A 22,577-nucleotide genomic window follows, 5' to 3' on the forward strand; every position below is an offset into this window, starting at 1 on the left:
GTGTTGTAATTTTTAATTTCTCTGATTTTCTCTGGTTCTTAACGCTTGTTCTTTACTGTGAAGGAAATCTAATGAAGTTTTGAACTTTGCAGGTTGCTACTCCAGGTGTTAAACAAGGACCAGCTTCCCAGGCAGCACCTCAGCAGCCAGTAATAGCTGACAAGCAGGCAGGTCATGAACCTGCCTCTCCACGAAGTCTTCAGCGTTCAAGGTACATTGAAACACTTCTGTTCTGTCCTCAGTTTTTTCCTCTGGATCAATGTGTGCTGTATATATTGCAGTCAGTGGACTCTTCTTTGGCCTGTTTATTGAACATACGATTTAATTCTGTTGCTACTGAGAGGATGCAGCTAAATATCTTTGTTACAAATAATGTGGTAGAGTCTCCATTTTAGGATAACCACAAGAGTTCCATTCATAGAAGCAAAATAGAATTCATATTTGTGCCCTGTCACTCTGGGGTCAGAGGATTTGTTGAGTGATTCCTTGTATTGTGATTTCTGAGTTTGGAGTTTTTGTCTCTCTGTGCAGCTATGGAATTAAATGCTATAATTCTGATTTTCTTAGCATTAGATGTTTGTGGTGTCTTGCTGTAGTGTAATTTGATTTTTAAATTAATATGGATTTTTATCAGGTGACTTTGCTGCTTTAGTGAAAAACATTAAAAATTAAGTAAGTTCCACAAATGCTTTTCCTTGACTTTGTTGTCAACATTGCAACATATTCAGATGTTGCAGGATACGAATGTTTAACCATTGGTTTACAAGAATCTGGGTTTAGAATCTGTATCTTGTTTGAAATTATTTTTTTTTTTGGGAAGGTGGGCCCTTCGTAGTGTTGGATGCTGTGCATTTTATGATATTGGTTCCAGGGGCTTTAATCAAAGATCTGTCATAAGATCCTTTTGTGATGGAGTCATAGTCTAGAACTGTGGCACGAGGAAGTTGCAGGTTGACTTTTTTTAGAAGTTCTGTAAATCTACAAGGTGTTGCACTTAAAAGCTGAATTTTAAGAGTGGTTGAATAAGGTGTGGGGTATGGTATTAAAGAAGCAAACAAACAAACATCACTCTTTCATTGTCAGCATACCTGAAGCTACACAGTGGTGCTTTCCAGATCATAAAGTAGTGAGGTCCTTTTGTCTGCCCTTCTGGGACTAATAACAAAGGGGACCTTTGTCTGTGTATCATCAGTGCACTAATTTATTGTTAGATTTTCAAATCGTTGTTGGTTTTGGCTGTTCTGTGGGGAGAGGGATCTGGTTTGTGTTTTGGGATTTTTGAGGTGTTGGGTTTTTGTTTGCTTGGCAGTTGTGTCCCAGTAACTGGCTTTACTGGAGACCCTGTGATATTGATGAGTTTGAGGGTACAAATGGAAGCAAGTCAGAATTTTTTGAGGTTTTAATGTTGGCTGTTTTACAGACACTTGATTCCAATCTTTGTCAGGTTACAAACCTACAACTCATTTATCTCTTTGAGGAGAATAAAGACAAAGTGTACCAGCTCCAGTCTGTAGTAATTAAGGATGGAATTATGGATGTTTAAATCTTTCCAAATTACAGTACCAAAAGTAAAATTATACTTCACAACACTCTAAACCTTTTTATGAGGAGTGGTGAGGTTTAGGGGCACAGCTCTCAGTCACAGACCCTTTTGTTCTTTGCTTGTCATCCTTTCCCCGTAGGAAATTGTCCTAAGAAAGATAGTCTTATCCTTGGAAACAGTCACCATGGCCTGGAGTCTGTGTGAGTTGATATTGGTGGGCATTTGGCCTGCTAATCTGTAGCCCACCCTCCTGAGTACAGGACTTTCTGCTCTGGCATAACCCTTACCCACAGTGAGTTCCCTTTAGGGATCTGCTGACCCTTTCCAAACCATTGCTCCATTTGGCACCAGCATTTTGGTGGAGAGAGCTGAGTTTGTCCCAGCAGCTGCAGCAGGGGAGTCGTGCAGGTAGAACCATCCCATAGTTGAGGGGGAGGCAGGGCAGGAGGCAATGCAGGCCAGTATGAGGTACTGTGACAGTGTGAGTATTGTATCCTGTATCAAATCAATACACCTTTTGACTGGTATATTGTGCATCATGAGTTCATGTGTTTCAGTTTGCTTTGGAAGTGCCTCATTTGCAAAAAGTGGAAGATTAAGGAACTGGATGACTTGGAAAAACCTGTGCAACTTGTATTTTCTTCTGTTGAGTGCAGTGGAATTGAATGAAAGTGGACCAGCTCAGGTGTAGATTTACTTTCTGCAAAAGATTTCCTGTGTCCAGGCAGTATTTCTGAATTGATAGAGAACAGATTATTCCTTTGGAGGTGAAAGCAGTCAGTTGGATTCAGGACTGCTCTTGGGGACTAATGTCTTTTACTTCTATAGGAGTAAACAACAGCTTGGCAACCTGAACTGTGGACAGATGGTCCAAAATCTTTTCAGCTCTGTGAATTAAGGTTGCATTTTTCTGCACATTAAATACAGATTAATTGTGCAGAAGTTAATCACAAGTACATCATTCCCTTTGGTCTTACTATTATTAAAATTTTGAAGTGGATGGAGATAAAATTATTTTTAACTTGTTGGGGAGGAAACACTGTCTAAAAAATAACTTAGTAGCTATTGCTGACTTTAAAGCTGTGAACATTTCAACCATGTAAGTTAGGAAGTTAACACAATGCAGGCATACAGCGAGTCTGTCTGTTAGAGATTATTCCAAAGACATGCCATGAATTATGGCTGCTTTAAAAATGAAACTGTTTCTATAATTAATAGTTTCATCAGGTTGGTAGTTTCTTTTTGTTTCCAAAAAGGACTGGGAACGTTTTTCCTTTGTCTTGGAAAAGTGCTGGAGGGAGAACATGTTTCATTCCATCTTTTTTAGGTTGTAAGATATTAGAGCTTGTAGAAGTGTATTTCAGAACTATCCTGTCCTCATGCCCTTGTACAGATGTTTTTGCCTCTCTGGGGGCATTCCATTATCTGTGGTATAGTCAGTCTTTAACTAAGCTAAGGCAGGTATTTGCCTTTAGTGAAGCATTCAAAAACACAGTGGTAGTTTGGAACTACCATTGCTGCATTCGTAGCTCCCCCTGCTGCTAACACAGCAGTGCTAGGATATCTTGTGACAGTATGTTTTAGTCATAATTTAAACACAGCTGTATTTTTGAGAAACACACAGATTTTATTAATTTTTCTGAAGCATTTTTGATGTGTTAGGTTGATTTTTTTTTTTTTTTTTTTTTACTGATGAAGTAGGAGTAAGAGAAGCCAGGTTGATAAATGGAGAGAAGGCAAATCATAGGGGGAACTTTAATTCTATTAGAACTAAGGAGTAAATAAGCATTGAAGGTTATTCCTCAGTTCTACTTAGTTGATAAAGGTAGCCTTTCTCTGCACCATCTCTATGCTGATGCTGTATGAATACCTAGAAAGCTAGAATAATTTAGATTGGACGGGACTTCTAGTTATGATCCACTTAATTCTCAGGTTAGAGTAGGACTTGCAAGTTTGAATTGCTAATGTCTCCAAGCATCTTCTAATGTTGGACTACCCTTATGGTGATTTTTTTTTTTCCCCTCATGCCTAATTAGAATTTCCCTTGCTGCAACTTGTGTCTTTGCCTCTTGTCCTATCACTATGCATCTCTGAAAAGAGCCTGACTGACTACACTCCCCACAAGTAGTAAAAATCTGTAAGAAGATCCGTCAACCCCCTTCCCCTCAACCTTCTCTTTTCCAGGCTGAATAAACTTTCAGCTTCTCCTGATACAGCATGTGCTCCAGCCCTTAATCACCTGTGTGGTCCTCTGCCAGATTCCTCTGGTGTGGCAGTTCAGTTCTTGTCTGGTTTTGGGCTCCCTGCTATGCAGTGCTCCAGATAACTGTGAATCTCCTAAGCTCTGAAGAGAGGGGAGGAATTGCTTTCTTCAACTGAACTCTTGCTAATACAGCCCAGCATGTGCTTGGCCTGGCTCACCTTTAATTTGTCAACCAGGATCCTCAGGTCCTTTTCTGCCCACTCAGCCTGTGCTGTTCCATGGGTTGTTCTAGTATTGTTGCACAGGTTTATTCCACCCCCCGTGCAGGACTCTGCATTTGCCTTTTTTGAACTTGGTTTCTGTCTGCCCATTCAGGTACTTCTGAATAACAACCTACCCTCCAGCACACTGACTGCTCCCCCCAAGCAGGTGTCATCTGCAGCCTTACTGAAGGTGCACTGTGTGCTGCTGTCTGGGGTTTTAATAAAACGTTAAACACTCTTGGTCCCAGTGTTGATCAGTCACTCCTTTCATTGGTCTTTATACTGCTGAGTGCAGCCTTTGAGCCCAGCAGTTCCTCCAGTTTTTCATCCACCATACACATGAAAGGTGGACTGGATAAGTCAACAACTTGGCAGGTGGTGGCACAGGCCCTTCTGAAGTCAAGGAAACTGCTTTGCTCTTGTCCTCTGAGCCAGTCATCTCATCATAGAAGGCAGTGAGGTCGGTCAGGCATAATACCTCCTTGGTAACTCTATGGTGGCTTTTTTTTTATGCCTTTTAGTCTTTCATGTAGCTGGAACCCCTTCCAGGAAGACTTGCTCCATAACTTTCCCAGAGGTCAGTTGGCCTATAGTTCCCCAGGTTGTCATCCTTGTGCTTCTCAAAGATGGCTTTAACATTTGGAACCTTGCCTGTTCCCCGTGCTGCTTCAGGGTGATGCAGCACCTGAGTTACACTGGCCAGCTCCCTGACTGCTCTTGGGTGCCTACTGCCTGGTTCACGGACATGTGTCCTCTTGGCTTAACTGCTCCTGAACTTCATCCTCTGCTGTAGGTAATACTTTGTTTTCACCGACTGCTGATGTTCTTGGGCCTGTGGGAGGTCTGAGGGCAGACCATACCCATAAAAACACAGCAGAAAAAAACCCGTTGCACTGTCCTAGCCTTTTTCATGTCCTTTTCCTCTAGATCCCCTTGCCTTGTAGAGGGGCAAACCAACTTGTTCCTTAACTTTTCATTTGTCCTTGATGTACAGCCCTTGTTGTCCTTGACCTTCTCAGCTACTTTCAACTACAGCTTAAAAATCTGAATGCCATTTTTTCCTAATCAACTGAACATTTCTACAATGAAGTGTTTGTAGTGTAAGTGGCATTGAAAGAAGTTGAGCCAATTACTGAAGAGAACACGGAACACTTTTTTCCCCCAGTTACTTCAAAGGGATGTAACTTTTGCAACTTCTGATGCCTAAAATGAAGGGAAATTTAATAAAGTGCCTACCAAAATTTTTCTGCACGATATTTTTTCATATTCTAAGCTTTTAAACAAGTTTGGGGATGACGAAAGGAATGAGGTTAAAGTCTTTGATGCTGCAGACCAGTGTGCTGTACCTAATTGCATAGAATCATAGAATAGTTGGGGTTGTAAAGGACCTTAAAGATCATCTAGTTCCACTGACCCTGCCATAGGCAGGAACACTTCCACTAGATCAGGTTATGCAGAGCCCCATCCAGTCTGGTCTTGAACACTTCTAGGGATGGAGCATCCACAACTTCACTGTTCCAGTGCCTCACCACCCTTCCAAGTGGAGAATTTCTTCCTAATATGTAATGTATATCTATCCTCCTTCAGCTTAAGGCCATCCCCTGTGTCCTTTCACTACCTGTCCTTGTGAGAAGTCCCTCTCCAGCTTTCTTGCAGGCCCCCTTTAGGTACAGGAAGGTGCTCCGAGGTCTCCCTGGAGCCTTCTCTTCTCCAGGCTGAACAGCCCCAACTCCCTCAGCCTGTCTTCACAGGAGAAGTGCTCCAGCCCTCTCATCAACTTGGTGGCTTCTCTAGCCTCGTTCCAACAGGTCCATGTCAGAGCCAATTTGTTGGCTGTTTTTAATTCTTAGTGCTGTAATTCTTTGCAAGTGTAAGTTGATTAGGATAAATGTCTGGGCATTGGATTACAAAGTTGCATTTTGTTAGGATGTTTTCAGTCCTCAAGGGAGCAGGTTAGGTGCTGAATCAGGAGGCCCTTAAAATTTAGTTTTCCTTCATAATACTTTCTTACTGCTGCTACCAGTGGGAAAGTTGTTAGGAGTAATGTCTAAGTACTTACACAATTAGTACTACTATTTCTCAGTATATGTAGGGGCAAAGAGCATTGTAACTGAGGTACCACCTCTGTTACTGTATGTTCCAGTAAAGCAGTCAAGTCGGTGACTACAAACATGCTGCTCCTGTGATACTTCTGTTCTCCCGAGTGCCTTAAGTGAGGATGTACAGTGTCACAAAACCGTCTAGGTATTTGTGTTTTGGCATTAGTAGTAGATGGTTACTCCTCAAATCTCATATGGCTGTATTTTTAGATCAGGACATCAGGCTTTGTTCTTAATGATTATTGCAACACTATTAAAAAACAGACAAACAAAGAACTCCAACCAAACAACAACAAGAAAAAACCCAATGCTGTGAAATTGTAGCACTTAAACTGTTCCCATAAACATAGAAGGTTTGTAGAAAAGTGGCACAGGTTTGGTCTACCAGAAGGATTTACTTGTGGTGTGAATGTTTTATGTATTTTTGTGTCTGGAAGCAATGAATTTCAGTGTTTATTTCTCTGTAGGGTCACAGATGTTTTTAAATGCTCACCTTTTTTTTTTTTTTTTTTTTTCATTCTTTCTTGTAGTAGTCAAAGAAGTCCATCACCAGGTCCAAATCATACCTCTAGCAGTAGTGCATCAAACTCAACACCTGCACCGCAGAATCCATCTGTACGACCCAGCTGTTCATTGACACCTACGCTAGCAGCACACTTCAACGAAAACCTTATAAAGCATGTTCAAGGCTGGCCTGCAGACCATGCAGAAAAGCAGGTGAGTTCACCTGTGCTTTGTTCCCTGTGAGAGTGCATAACGTGTAGCTTAAAAATTGCTTTTCTTACTCAGGTTGCTTTTTATAGGAATTAAAAGTATTTAAAAAAAGCCCAAAATCCTGATGCTTGTCCTTAACCAGAAGAGAGGAGAAGGAAGAGAGATTAGGCTAGACCTGCTGGTTTTTACATGTGATTGCCTTTCAGCAATTGAGTATTTTCAGTCTTGCTTAAAGTTCTAGTGCTTTTGAATTTCAGCAGATTTTTTTAATAATTATATTTTCATTATGTGGAAAATGTTATGAATTAGGTGACAGAGTTAAACTGTTTGAGACTACTCCATAGTTTGACTTACTGAGTTGTTAGCTGTACACAGTGAAAAAGGTACTCTGCCTTGCTTGTTGTACCCAATTTTTAAGATGATATGGAGAACTCAGACTGAATTTTGGCTATTTTTACTTAATTGGAAACCCAGTAGAATTGCCGTCCATATTTTATAACTAACTGCATGAAACCTGTCCTGTTGTTGTAATATAGGGAAACTGGACGCATGTCAGCTGCTTGGAATGTATTACTCAAAGGAACCGTATTGGTTGTTGAACCTAGTTCAAGTCCTTTTACCGGCTGCCCTGTCTGGTGCAGTCTGTTTGGGATATTAATCTTACCTAGCCCAGCTAAGCACCACACAGCCGCTTGCTCGCTCTCCCCCAGTAGGATATGTGGGACAATTGGAAAGGCAAAAGTGTGGAAACTCATGAGTTGAGGTAAAGGCAGCTTGATGAGTAAAAGAGGGTGGAAGAAAGTGATGCAAAAGTAGTCACCACCGGCGAGCCCTCCAGTTTTACTGCTGAGCATGACATTGTATGGTATGGAATATCCCTGTGGTCAGTTTGGGTCAGCTCTTCCAGTTTTGTTCCCTCCCTGTCTCTTGTCCACCCATAACCTGTTTGCTGCATGGACGGGGGTCAGAGAGAGAAAGAGTAAAACCCTTGATGCTGTGTAGGTTCTGCTCAGAAATAGCTAAAACACTGGTGTGTTACCAACACTGGTTTGGTCACAAATCCAAAACGTGGCACCTCATGGACTGCTGTGAAGAAGATTAACTCCATCCCAGCCAGACCCAGTACAGCACAGAATAACATTGCTAAACAGTAATGCTGCAGGAAGTTCTATTTGAAATAATTTTTGCCACATGCCACTTGCAAGAAGTTCCCTTTCCGTATTGCAGTGTACTGCACAGGACCTCAGAGTAATTATACTGGTCTCCTTGGTGCTGTTGAGGAATTCTCTGGAGTCATATCCAGTTCAGTGACAAGACTGCACAAATTGGGAATTGGTAATAGGTCATGCCCTCTAAATTTATACTTCTGCCTGTCTCCAGTTGACTAAATGGGGATATTAGAATAATGGAGTTCGTCTGGAAGAAAACACCTGAAGAGGGTTGCAGGGTTTTTTTCATGTATAAGGTAGCTGGAAAATAGATGACATTTAGTTACTTTTGTCACTGCTGGTTAATTTAGATGGGAGATTTAAGTTTGCCATTGAAATAATGGATGGAGAGTTTGAATTGCTTGAACAAATTGCTTTGGAAACTGAGAGTCCTGTCACATACTGTCTTTCAATATAGTCAGTTAAACATTTAGTAGGACCAAGAAAATCTAAACTATCCCTGCCTTAGCATAGCCTGGGTTAGTTTCTTGGCATCTAGGGTTGTTAATTTATGATTCTAAACGGGCTTTTATAGAGAATTTAATGTGCTGATTCAGTACTCTCTTGAAATTAGAGTGCTTTGCTGTTCCAAGGTGCACTCATCCAGCAATCCTCTGGCTACAGCCAGTTGTTTCCAATGCATGATTCAAAATCTTAACCTTTATGTGTAACCATTGCAGGCATCAAGATTACGTGAGGAAGCCCATAACATGGGAAGTGTCCATATGTCAGAAATTTGTACTGAATTAAAGAATTTAAGGTCTTTAGTTCGAGTATGTGAAATTCAAGCAACTTTGCGTGAGCAAAGGTAAGTGTGTGCTCTGTGTTTATCTTCAATTTTCAGGATGGTATTAGAACTCACATTCTGGCATTGTTTCTCATGAGTTTTGTTTGCTGGTGACTTTGTAAATATACTGGTACTTGCCACATTTGCAAGCTGTCTACAGTGTACATTCTTCCTGTTCTCCACACAGACACCTCTTAGCCTCTAGTGGATAGAACCAGATATGCAACTTCTGTGTCTGTTTCCACTTGCATAGAAAAGTATCTTTGCAGATGCTGTAGTGCATTACAAAAAACTGGCTAACTCAGTATTTCAGCATGCTTCTGGAATATCTGCCCATACACAATGCATAGACCACATAGGTACACATCTGCACAGTTTATGCTGGTGTGAAACACTGAAGGTTATATGAGACATCTAATATGTCTAAAGCTGGAGCAAGTTTGAACAGGTGTAGTTTACATCACACGCTAAGGAAAAGCTAATGCTTGCTTATAGCAAAGTAGACTTTGTTTGCTTCTTAAGTCAGTAATAGCAGGTGTCTTGTGTATCACTGAAGCAATACACAACCACGCTGTAAAGACTGTTGTGCAAGACTGAAAACTTTAGTTTTACAATACATGCTCAAACTTTTCACCAGTAGTCATGATCCTGAATCTGCTGTCATACTCAGTTTCCTTTCTGAGTGATGTCATCCCAGCTGTTAGGTCACACTGCAGTTTGAACACAGTGATTCTGATTTAGTATTTGAAACTGCCTTAATAGTATTGCATGATGTTTAAATAGCTACCTTTATCCTAGAAGCTCTTGCATTTTGGCAGTTAGTAAAGCAGTCCTTTAGTCAGAAGCAGGCTATAATATATTTGTAAATCTTTCCTGATAAAGAATTGAAAACATCCATTCTTTGTGAAGTTTTATTTCATAACTTCACTACATAAATTACAATTTTTATAGTATATTTAATGAACTGCTTGGTTTCTTACAGGGTTTATTTCTTAAGGTGTCACTTCCATTTCTGAGTGAGCATTTGATCTGAAATAACATGTCAAATGTCATTGTTCAGCTCAGTGAATAGCATCTTGTTTCTTGTACACTGTGTATCCTTAAGCTGTCAATGAATAACGATTATTATGACTTTGAATCTATGGTAACATGTATCTTTTATTTTTGCTGCAATCCCAAAGATGTGGAATACATGGCATAAGTAACAAGTTGATGGGGGAAGGCTTTTGCAAAGGATGGGATTATCAAAGGCAGTACATTTGAATGATGATATTATTTCTGTACTTTTGCACAGAATAGAACTATTTAATTTCTGCTGAGAAGGAACTTCATCTCTAGGCAAAGCAAATACATTGTTTTAACCATAACTGACAGCATGTGAAAAGGCTTTTAGTTGATTGCTATATTTTTTGTGCCCATACCTTTTAAGTTAAATGGCTTTTTTCAGTGTGTCTATTTTAATAATTTTTCACCTACTTTTTGGTAGAAAATTCATCTTTACTGAACTGGGCACATATTTGAAAAGTGTTCTACAAAAGTCTCCTGAATTGGATGCTTTTTCCTAATTGATTAAAGTTGCTTTGGACTTTATAGAATATTTATATGCAACTTAAAAGGCATAATGAAATAGAGCAACTTAATTTTTGGAACTAAGGTTTCAAACACATCAGGTCTCTGTGCATCTGCATAAAATGTTTGGAAGTTATTGAAGAGGTTGGGAATTAACTTAATATCTGAATTTTATTAGTGGAGCTAAAGAACTTGGTATCTTTCACTGAGATTGTAGAAGTACTTGTGTAGATGTTATTTAATATATCTGTATAATAGAAATGTTTATACTAATTTATTTCTTTTCTCTTACAGGATACTATTTTTGAGGCAACAAATTAAAGAACTTGAAAAGCTAAAGAATCAGAATTCCTTCATGGTGTGAAAAGTTGTAAACAATTGCACATGGTTTTGAGTACAGGAACTATTAAACTGATGCCCAGTCTTAACACTTTTGAGCTGCATTTGAGTAGACTTTGGACCGTTGAGCTGGGCAGAAAAAAAAAAGTTGACATGGGGAAGGGGACAGGAGGGAGTCAAATTCAGGGGAAAGATACAAGAATGATTTGTAAAACCCTTGAAATGTAGATTTCTTGTAGATGTATTCTTCACGTTGTAAATATATTTTGTAGAGTGAAGCCATGGGAAGCCATGTGTATCAGAGCTTAGACATCCAAAACTAATCAATGCTGAGGTGGCTAAATACCTAGCCTCTTACATGTAAACCTGTCTGCAAAATTAGCTTTCTTTTTTTTTTTTCTTTTGGTTTTTTTTAGTTAATTTATCGTTCAAAGATCTTTCATTTCCTAAAATTCAATGCAAGCGCCAGGCGATCTGTGTCTAAGGCTGCAACAGTTTGGGCAATGTACAAATTACCACGAAACAACTGTTTCCACACTTGCACCGAGTCAAGAGCAGTGCTTCTCCATTTCTGTTTTACAGAGAAATGTTTTTCATCTTCTGTGTTCCATTTCCCCATGAAATCCTAAATCTGATTTTACCAGCTTTTTAATGCTTCTAATTTTCTCTTTTCTTAAGGCACTGTTGCTATGGCACTTTTTCTATAATCTTTTCATTCCTGTGTACAGTAGCTTAAAATTGCAGTGATTGAGCATAACCCACTTGTTTGTATAAATTATTGAAACGTATTTCCATTTGCACCCTGTAAGAATGGACTTATAGTACTGCTGGGCATGTGTGCTGAAAGTACATTACTTGCTCAAATATAAGGAAATAGCCCAATGAACATGTTAACATGGTTGTGGGAGGGGAAAGAGGAAAAAAAAAGCTAGTCAGATGTGAATTGTATCTGTTGTAATAAACATGTTAAAGCAAAGAAACACTGGTTTTCATTTCCTTTGGTCAACACATTAAAATTTGGTCTGTTTGGGGACTCTTTATTAGAACTGTTCTTGTTGAACATTTTTGTACTTAAATAATTCCTCAAGGGAGGTTTTGTTTAAAACTTGTAAACAGGAAAATGTGTATAAAATATTTAATGAAATATAAAATTCAACAAGAATGATTTAAGACACCTCCCCGAAAGTTGTCATATGTTAACTCCTGGTTTACCTGTCTTGATATTATGACATTTCATTTCGAAGGATGTTTGTGTTGTAGCTAACTGTTTAAGTCTGGTGCTGACTGCTGTTCTTAACCATCACAAAACGCTGAATTTGTGTAATTGGAGCAACCCACCGTTTGAAAATGGTGGCAAAGCTCAGCTTTGTATATTGTTTCCTAAAGTATATTAAAAATAAAAAAGAAACTATTGCTACTACAAAATAAATGTGACTTTTTCTTTGCTTAAAAACAACAGAAGGCATGATGGCAGTACTAGTTTAATATTTGCAGAAGTGTATATGTCACAGCAGTCTGTTAAGTAGGAAAGATTGTAGGGGATATACTGAAAAAAAAGAATGCTAAAGGTGTTGGCATGTGATGCTATGGGTTTTGTTCCTACAAATACTTTCAGCACCAGAAATGTCACTTGATTTTTGTGTTGAGTGAGCTTGGACTTATTTTTAAAAATGAGGTTTTCATCAGTGGAAGCTGAATGCTCTGACCTGACAAGACATTTCAAATGGAACAAGTTGAAATACCTAACTAAAAACAACAATGGGAAACCAGGATAGATGAACTTGTAATTTTTCTTCACTTTTTAACCCAGTATGTGCTGTTGTGTTTCATATCATTCAAATGTTTGATTTTTCTCAGAAAATGGGAGTAATCTTGAACATACATTGTTTCTGCATTTTTAGAGACCCAGGGCTGAGTGACAGAAGGCTTCCTGAGACTCGTATTTGCCTTAACATCCTATGTCATGTGATGCTCAGTATCTTGAGGTCGCCCAAGTGCAGGGAAATAGCATGTGCAATGCGTGGATGTACAAGGGATCTCTCACCAGTGGTTGTCCTTAGTTCAGGCATTTTGCTGTTTAGTTTCTTGCTCAGACAAAGGTTGCTTCCGTCTTAATAGATATGCTGCATCTATTTAATATATTTAAATATATTTAATTTATGTGAGCCAAAAAGCTTTTTATTTCCTTTTGATTCTTACATTGCCCTCTATAACATCCTGTATCAATGAGCTTCACAAGTTAATTTACTTGTGGTATCTGTAGTGACAAGCAGAAGCTGGCACTCTGTAGATTGCTTGGTGGGGGGGAAAAAACACCAGTTTTTCTCCTTCCTGTCTTGTATCTGAAGCTGGACAACAAATAAGCAGGTACACTGAGACCTTTTACTAATTACCAGCTTGTCATTAATTATCCATACTGAAACTGATACTGTCCTTCACATTGTTTAATGGAAGGGGCTTTATTGAATTGCTTTACACCTGTAAGTCAAATCAAGTGAAATTGCCCTGGATCAAACCTTTCCTAGGCAGGTGTTAAGAAGGTGTTTATTGGAGCAGTGGGGTGTGTTTTCTAAATTAATTACTTAATATAGGTGGTCGAGGAAAAGTGATGAGAAATTGATAAAAGAACTGTTGTTGCCTGTGTTGCTCATTGTTTTCCTGTTGTGCATTTGCTAAACAACTATTTAGTGTAATAGAGAAATGGTCTTTAGAATTACTGAAGAGACTGTCTGAGCCTGTACAATCATACTGCAAGCAGTGCCATTGGGGGCAATATTTTATCACATGTGGTGGTATGGTCAAGGACTACAGCAGGAGAAGGTTAATACAATTATAAAATCTCATGACTGATCCAAGGGACTCTCATTTCGGCCTCGCCTTGATCCGAAGGTGCTGTGGTCAACTGCTCAACCTGGGTCAACTGCAGCCTCCTTTTCAGACTTGTTTTATTAATTACATCTCCTTTGGTAGGAGCATCTTACCTTTTGGTAGACGCTGGTGCTGTTTTTACTGTTGCAATTAAAAACACATTCAGAAAAAGTATCCGTTCCTTTTTGAAGCAGCTTCATTGCAGGAGGATCCCCAGAGATACATGGGTAATTGTGCCATGTGTCCTGTCACCTGTTTGTTCCAGTGTCACCTTGCCTGTGATGACAACCTGAGAACTTACCAAGGCAGAGTCCTTTGTTGCTGTGAGTTTGGCTGCAGTGGCCAATACTGTGTTCTCTGCTGCAGGGAAGGAGTGTTGTGCCCCAAGTGTCACTGTCACGTTGCTTCAGGGGACTTGGGATTCTGCTGTGTGTAAGGGGCAGCCACTTACTCTAAATTACCACATGACTACTGTGTGTATAGTTAAATATCAAGTCTGTTCTTGGAATTTAGCTGGATATTTTGGTGAATGCATCATCCTTACTGCTGTTCCTGGAAAAATATTCTGTCCTCACCAAAGCAATCTCATTTACAGATGTAAGATGATAGGCAATTCTGGATGTTTTAAAAATAATGCATTGACCTTTGAAAGTTTCCTGCAGACGAGTGGTCTGAGCTGAAGTGCCATCTCATTGACACTAGCCCATCTTCTGCCCATCATTGCTCATTAATGATATGTAGAGGTTTCTTCTGTGTTTTGGTTCCCTTACTTGTTTTATATTTTATCTTAAGAAGTAGAGCTTTTGATGTAGGAGGAATTTGTTTCTTTGCCTAGTCTTTTTCTTTGGCAGTTGTTTTCCTGCAGTCAGTCAAGCAAAAGCTCTCATTTGCAACTGAGATATGTTGGCTTCTTCTGCAAAAAATATTGTTTTCAGCTATGATGAAGTTTTGGATTCCAGTTACGCATTGCTCTTTTTAGATATGTTCCTCTATCTCTTCAGTCTCCTACTAGAACAGATGCTTGAAAAGATTCAGTCGTTTGTAGCTGTAGGCATCAGCTTTATTTTAACCTTCCTGGATGCCTGTATTACTCCTGCTGTAGTAATTTGTTTGGAATTGTTCCTAGATGTTCTTCAGTACAGATTCCTGTATTTCCCAACTATGGCTTTTTGTTTGGAGAACCTGACTGAGGGAAAGGACTGATTAGACTCTACTACTTAGGGCTCCAGGTAGCTGAGAATCTGGAAGTCCCAAAGCACTTTTCCCTAATAAAGACACTAACCCACCTGGTCCAGGACTTTCTAGAGAATGAATTGTCTCCGACAGGAACTAGGAACATCCTGGCAAGTCTTGTTGCATCCCAGACAGGTCCTTCTGGAGCTGCTGGGTTGTGTGCAGCTGTACCAGATGGATGCATGTACCAGACTTTGCACAGCAGGTTTGCAAACATGGCCTGAACAACCTTATCTTTCCAGAGGTTACTCAGTATGTGTGACAGGATTTTGTTACCACCTGTTATTCACACGTGCCAGAGAGCATTTGCCAAGGGATGCCATCTATACCTGAATGCAGCACCACGCTCAAAGGTCAGTCTCTGTGCTCCAGTTTGAAATCTCAGAATTTGGGCTGAGTAAAAAGCATGTGTTAATATGGCAAAGCTCAGAATGATCTGTTAGGCTCATCTTCCCTTTCACTGTATGTTACAAGAAAATTAATCGTGGATAGTACTGTCACAGTCATCTGCACCAACAGCTAGGATGGTGCAAGTCACTTAAATTGATTCTCTCCCAAGTTTCTAAAGTTGGCACATGGAGGTCAGTTAGCATGTTGGCTCAGAGTTCTGAACACCCTGGACAGCTTCCTTCTGCCTGGCCAGGCAGATTTGCTAACAAGCTCTTACATACTTCTGTGGGCAAAAATCTGTGATTGGGTCTCTTTCCAGTGTAATTGGAGTGCTGTCAGAGTTTGACTGGGGTTCTTGTTCTTTTGCTGGATGCATCTTCATTAGCAGCAGAAAGCTTGTACTGGAAGAGTTATTTGGTAAAGTGATCAAAGCCCATGGCAGATGGTGCTACAGAAGGTGAATGTGTTGTCAGCAGGTCTGGACTACATGATGGTGCCAAGGGGCTCTGATGTCCGTCAGTTCCACCCAAGTTCCTTTAGCTGCTGCTCTGCATCCTGGGAGTAAAGGCTTTTTCTTTCTTCCGCATTTTGAAAGGTATATTAAACTCCTTGTTGGGGATTCGATTTCACAGTAAGTCTTCTATCTTTTTTTAAAGGGGAAAGCTATTAAACCACTGGCAGCACATCCCTATCTTCACTTGCTGAATAAAAACTGCCTTTCTGCTTGCAATAACATTGCCAGTAGAAGCATAGATAACTGAACCTCTTGATACCGCTTTGTTTTCAGGATAAAAATTCTCAGAGTTCACTTTGACCTAAGGTGGTATCTGAATTTCACTTAATTTAAAAAAGAGAACTTGTTGTATATTTTATTCTCATATCCCCTGACCCCTTTTCACCTGAACAATTAGTGACAGAGGTGTGGATGTGCACAGAGTGCAATATATGTAACACACAGTGATCAGACAAGATCTTTAAGGACTCTCTTTTGCTTCACAGGTGGTTTAATCAAAAGAATTACTCAGTGAGAGTGAGGCTTCACACAGTGGGAGAGCTTATCTGTCACCCAACTCCCTGCAAAAAGAACAGACTCTTCCTTACTGTTTCCCTGCTCCCAGTGAGGTACTCCTGCTGAGTCCTTTCTGCCAGCCCTGAAGCAGTTCAGGGAGCAAAGCCTCAGCAGAAACCTGCCTGGTAAATGTGTCACTGACTTCAGAGGCTGAAGGAGCTCACACCAAGGGGCCAAGCACAGGCAGGGCTGGCACTTTTTGGCATTGAAGGGCAGGTCACAGTAACTCTTGGGTCAGCAGTAAGCTCAAATGGTTAAGACTGCCTGCTCTTAAAACTCGATACACGTGCAGAGAGAAGGGCTTGGGGGATGGAAACGGCTCCACGTTAGGCATGTTTTTCTGAGGTTTGGATGCATGTAGGCTTTCATCTGAAAATTTCATCTCTGTGAATTTGTACCGGCTGTGCATCTGAACAAAATCCTAACAACCAAACTGCCCTATTAACTGCTGCATGAGTTTCAGGTAACCTTTACTGCATAAGTAAAGGTCTAACTGTCAAGCATGTTCTTAATATATTTTAAACAAAGCACCCATCCCAAAGTAAACAATGCATCTTTAATAGGTTTGGTATATGAAGGGAGAAGTGTCTCCAAGGAAATGCTATTCCTCTTCAACTACTACTCCCTGCTAAACTAGCAGTGAGCTGCTATTCTTGCCCTGGATGGTTTCTTCAGATACCAAACCTGTCTCAAGAATGAGGGAAAATCAGCTTGGCTGTCCTCATCTGCCATCTGACAGGTTTGGAGCATTTCCTGAGCTCCTTGGTTGTTCCGTGAGGATTTTGCAGGCTCCCCTGCAGGAGCCTTGTGAGCAAGCACATGCCCTTGCTGCGGGTGCTGAGCAGCCTGCCAGGCTGGGGAGCTCCTGTGGCTCAGGGGCCAGTTCAGGTGCTTTGCAGACCTCTGCCCTTGAGCCAGTACATGGAGAGACACAGGCTCTTTCTCCGTGTGTGTTTTCTCTCACGCTCCAGACAATCTGCCTCACTTCTGTGGCAGCTGAAACTGTTTGGTGCCTGCTTGGGCAGGGGGAACGTGGTATCTGAGCTGGTCCAGTGCTGCCCTTGGCTCAGCAGAGACAGACTAGTGCATGGCCTCTGCTTCAGCTGGCACTTCTTTACTCAGCTGGAGATTTTAGTGCTATAGTAGCTGAGGAAACTCCATGGTGCAGGAATCTCTCTGGCACACACAAAGGGTCTGGCTCTGGAGGGTGAGAGCAAGAGAATTACCAAAACAAGGATTCAGAAAAGCATGTCAGTGTGTCAGTGCTCACCTCAACTGCATTGAGCACTGCTATTATGGCCAACTCAGATTTAATTTTGACAATGCTAGGCCAGATCCCTGTTCCTTTGGAAACTGGGTTCCTTTTGCTTAAAAATCAATGTCACCAATTTTGGGGCTCTGATATCTCACTAGAATAATCTTTGATGTAAGCCCCTAAATCTCTGTATTTTTCTCCTAGCTAACATGCATGGCTTTCTCTTTTAATATATTTGAACTTGTTGAATTCTCTAGTACCCAGTTTCAGTACTGATCATCCTTGATCAATATAAGATTAAGTGGAGTTTATATGTTGGGTGTAGTTTTCTGACTTTGTTTAATCTGAAATGTCAGAAATTGTTCCAAGATACTTGAGATTAGAGGTTTAATATGGTATAGTTTATTGATCAGAAGGCAACATTCTGGTAGCTGGTTCACAGGAGTTTGCTACATGCTTTTGGAGTTTCACATGGCTGATCTTTGTGACATTGGTACAGCGTAATGGTGATGTGAGTTCCACAAGAATCTACCTTTTGTGGTGGGGAGTGGGATTGATACATGTCATCCCTGGATAGTACTTAGTGGGAGACTTTGCTTCAGGCATGCTACTGATTATTCAGCATTTTGTAGTCTGAAACCAGGTTTTCCTTATCAAGCATTGACCCAAAAAGCTGCTACTGTTTTTAGATAAGCTATTCGTATCACAAGATTAACCTGCTCACATCCAGTGTGCCCACTGGCATTAGATTTTGGCAGATCTAGTGTGAAAACTTTGGGATGTGGAGAGGCTTAAGCCAACTTCAGGCTTGTGCAGCAGTACACAGTTTTAGTTGAGGACCTCCTAAAAGAAACCTTCCATTAACTTCTTACATAGTTGCTTAAAAAAAAATTAAATCTCATGTCTCTAATGATGTTCTATTCTCTTGTGCTGCCTTGTTCAACTCCAGAGGGATTTGGATTATTACAAGAGTTTTCACAATGAAAATTTTGTTAAACACATTTTTCCAGCAAGAATGGTGTGCCAGGCTGACAAGTAGAAATATTAATATAACTTCATATCTTGTACCTCTTCATATTAGATTTTATAAGATTTTCTCTTTAGAACCGGAGTGATTAATTCATTTATACAGAGTTATTCAAGAGAAAGTATTTCTACCTGGGAATCTAGCATAGTTCTGATGCTTTTGCAGTGCTTTTTAAATGCCGTCTTTTTTTCTTTTTCCAAGCAAAGCATGTGTAAATGAGAAGTGTCTTCATAAACAGTGTATCCTAAAAACCCAAATTAAAAAAAAATTGTGAGAATCTATTACTTTGCTTAGGGAAGGAAAAGGTTAAATATTAAATCAGATTTGCCTGTTCATTTTGTTACACACTTGAATTCTGCACAGACTTGAAGTTTTCAGTGAAGTTGGACTCAGTTTCATTAAATACCACATTTTCTATGTGCTTTTCCATTTTGTGGAATTTCCTGGGATGAGTGACAGGACTTTCATGAACTATGGGAAATAGTTTTAACTGAATCTGCTTTTCAATATTAATCTAAACCTCAGAGATTAGGAATGCCTTTTAATCCATGCAGAAGTAGGCTGTAGTGGTATTAGAGATTTCCCTGAACTGAGAAACCAGCCTGATAATTTTGTCCATTTTGAACCATCCAGACCATTTTATTTGAAATGTTACTCTTCCTTTTTAATATTTGAGACTTGTTTTATTTCTCAGCCCCACTTTTATGTCTCTTAAGTTCTTTGCTACATCCTGTCATAGTGATCTTAATCTTTGGTCAGGGATCGTGTCCCTTCTTCATGCCTACACTGAAAGTGTCTTGCTGTGATATGCAATTTCTCTTCTTCCAGGTAGGATTTTATCATCCACTGCAGTCTAATGATCTTGGTGCTGAAGTTTTGACTGTCATGGCCTCATCTTCCTCTGCCTAGTTTTGTTTTCCTGCTGCTCTTAACCTCCTTTGGTCAATGTCTTTCTCCTATTTAAGGGCAATTCCCTTATCCCTCCTCTGGTTAAATCTCCCATGGAGTTCTCAGTGGACAGCATGTATAGAAATGTAGAATCCTAAGGGCTGGAAAAGACCTCTAAGATCATTGAGTCCAACTGTTGACCCAGCACTGCCACGTTCACCAGCAAACCATGTCCCCAAGTGCCCTGTCTACTTGTCTTCTGAACACTTCCAGGATTGGTGATTTCACCACTTTCCTGAGCAGCCTGTTCCAGTGCTTGACCACCTTTTTCATGAAGAAATTTTTCCTAATATCCAAACTAAATGTCCCCTTGTGTGACTTCAGGCCGGTCACTTGCTACCTGTGAGAAGAGACCAACCCCCACCTTGCTACACCCTCCTGTCAGGCCATTCTAGACAGAGCAATAAGGTCTTCCCCAAGCCTCCTTTTCTCCAGACTAAACACCCCCAGCTCCCTCAGCTGCTCCTCATCAGACTTACGCTCCAAACCCTTCACCAGCTCTGCTGCCCTTCTCTGGACACACTCCAACACCTCAATGTCTTTCTTGAAGTGAGGGGCCCAGAACTGAACACAGGATTTGAGGTGCGGCCTCAGCAGTGCCGAGTACAGAGGGACGATCACTGCCCCGGTCCTGCTGGCCCCACTATTGCTGATAGAGGCCAGTGTACCATTGGCATCCAACAGAGGCTGGAGAACCTCCTTAGCCCTCCTTTTATTGCTGATGTATGCTGATGTATGTTGGCCTAGGTGTAACGGGTTGCTGACCACTTCCCCTTGGGTTATGAGGGCTTCATTCTGCCCCGCATCCCTGTCTTCCAGTTTAGAGGCTGAGTACGCAGAGAACAGCTGGTTTTCGAAAACCTGCAGCAAAGGCAGCCTTAAGTACCTCAGCCTTTTCCTCATCCCTTGTCACTGTGTTTACCCCTGCATCCAACAGAGTATGGAGAACCTCCTTAGCCCTCCTTTTGTTGTTGGTGTGTGTTGGTTTTCCAGCAGCGTTCCCGTTTCCTCTGTGGCCTCCTTGCTCGGCAGGGGGCGCCGGGCGCCGCTTGGTGGCGCTGCCCGCGCGGGTCTGTCCGGGCCCGCCCGGGGCAGCGGCGGCGCCGCTCCCTCAGAGCGTCCATCGCCCACTCAGTGCCTCCATCGCTCCCTCAGCGCCTCCATCGCTCCCTCAGAGCCTCCATCGCCCCCTCAGAGCCTCCATCGCCCCCTCAGCGCCTCCATCGCTCCCTCAGCGCCTCCATCTCCCCCTCAGAGGCTCCATGTCCCCCTCAGCGCCTCCGCCGCTCCCTCAGCGCCTCCATTGCTCCCTTAGTGCCTCCATCGCTCCCCCAGTGCCTCCATCGCCCCCTCAGCGCCTCCATCGCTCCCCCAGTGCCTCCATCGCCCCCTTAGCGCCTCTGCCGCTCCCTCAGCGCCTCCATCGCCCCTCCCGCGTCTCCATCGCCTCCCTCTGGCTCAGCGCGGCGAGACGGGGGCTCGGGGATCCCGCCGGGCTCGGGACGGGCTCTTTTCCCGAAAGAGGCGGCAGCAGCAGCGGGGCGGGTTGTGCTGATTCAGAGCCGAGCCCACCGACCCCCCTGGGCCAGGGACCCCTCGCACAGCTGGCGGATGGAGGTGACAGGGTGCCAGTCTTGCCTGGCATATCCCGGGTCTGTTTTCTGGGCTCGTGTGCGGTTGATTTCCCCTTCTCTTCACCACCTGCACCTTAACCGTATTTCCGTGGTGTTTCCCAGAAGAGAGGCTCGTTTTGAGGCCAATTGTTTGAACTTCTGTAGTTCTTCACCAGGAGCAAACCCCACCAGCTCCCTCTGGAAAAGCTCCATCTTCTTCCAGTGCTACAGCTGGTTTCCTGTAACCAAACCCCCAGGGGACCTAGACTTTTTCCTGATTAAAGCTGAACTGAAGACACCAGGCTGGGTGAAAAACTGTGCTACTTGGGCTTCTTACTGTTACCTAAGCTGCCATTGTACCTTTCTACAAAAGATGTTTTGGTGAATGGAATTTATAAAGGGTGCTTCTTAAAAAAAAAAAAAAAAAAGTTTTAAAAAGTCAGTACTTGGTCTGTGTGAGGGTTGCGGGTATTTCTGTACCTCAGGATCTCCTCTCTGCACAGGGGCTCGCAGCACTTGGAGGGAAGGGCGATGCTTAACCTGCTGATGATGTTCAGCCTCACCTGTCCTCCTCCTTCATAGTGCTTGTCCAAATCTGCCCCTGAAGACCCTCCCCTCAGCTGCTATAAAGTAATGGCAAGCAAAAGCCTGTTGGGAATAGCAGGGCTTTGGGTATTCCTATGTCATCCTGGAAAAAAAAATGCTTGCTCTTAAAGCCTGTGTTTGAACTGGTTTTGCAGGTTAGTGCACTTCTTTGTTTTTTTCCTCATTGAGTCCCTCCTTTCTTAGCTGAAATGATCAGAGTTTTAATGTAAAATATGATATAAATATAATAACATAGCATTTGCTAAAACAATAAAAGGATCCAGCCACGAGGCTTTGCTCTCACTACTGTTAATTAACTGGAGTGGGTTATGCCATTTTGCAACAACTGGAGCTTTCACCAGGGCAGCTTTTTGCAGCTTTCACCATGGCTGCTCCAGCGGTGTGGCTCAGCCCTCTGTCTGGCCTGTCTGGATGCTCTTTCTTTTAAGAATTTTATATACTTGGTGAAAAAACTGGGAAATTGCTGGGGAAAACACTGTTTTCATGTTGGTTGTTTTTACTGTAAGTGTTGACACATTCTGTCCCTCCAAATCTCCGTGATTAATTGAGGAGACTTTTGACCCTGGAGATGACAAGTAAACTCACTTGATTTGCCAAACTAGAAATGGAGTGTCTTGTGATGAATTTTTTCTGTCTCCCTTACCCTTGTTCTTCCTCTCTGCATCTGTCTGACTTCCCCACTTTCATATGTGGCAGAGCTGCTTTGGTCCCTTGGCTGGTGACCTTAAATTTCAACTGCAGGAGCACTGTGTTTGGGTTTGCCAGCCTGGAGGTCACCGTGTGATTTTAAAATTTGCTCCTACCTGGAGGTACAGGGTTTGAACTGGCTTCTCTTTTCACTCC

General features: G+C 41.7%; 1 protein-coding gene across 1 annotated transcript in view; it reads left to right on the forward strand.

The window, feature by feature from the left end:
• Window positions 1–12,142, forward strand: part of WAC (WW domain containing adaptor with coiled-coil) — a 55,918-nt gene extending 43,776 nt beyond the window's left edge. Inside the window, exons 11-14 of the mRNA XM_027648355.1 lie at window positions 93–211; window positions 6,639–6,825; window positions 8,711–8,838; window positions 10,681–12,142. Of these exons, the coding sequence (XP_027504156.1) occupies window positions 93–211; window positions 6,639–6,825; window positions 8,711–8,838; window positions 10,681–10,750 (504 nt within the window). The 3' untranslated portion in view covers window positions 10,751–12,142. The remainder of the gene's footprint in view (window positions 1–92; window positions 212–6,638; window positions 6,826–8,710; window positions 8,839–10,680) is intronic.
• Window positions 12,143–22,577: the final 10,435 nt, after the last annotated feature.

This window comes from Corapipo altera, unplaced genomic scaffold (assembly GCF_003945725.1).
Source record: "Corapipo altera isolate COAL_440 unplaced genomic scaffold, ASM394572v1 47, whole genome shotgun sequence".
Taxonomy (NCBI): Eukaryota; Metazoa; Chordata; class Aves; order Passeriformes; family Pipridae; genus Corapipo; species Corapipo altera.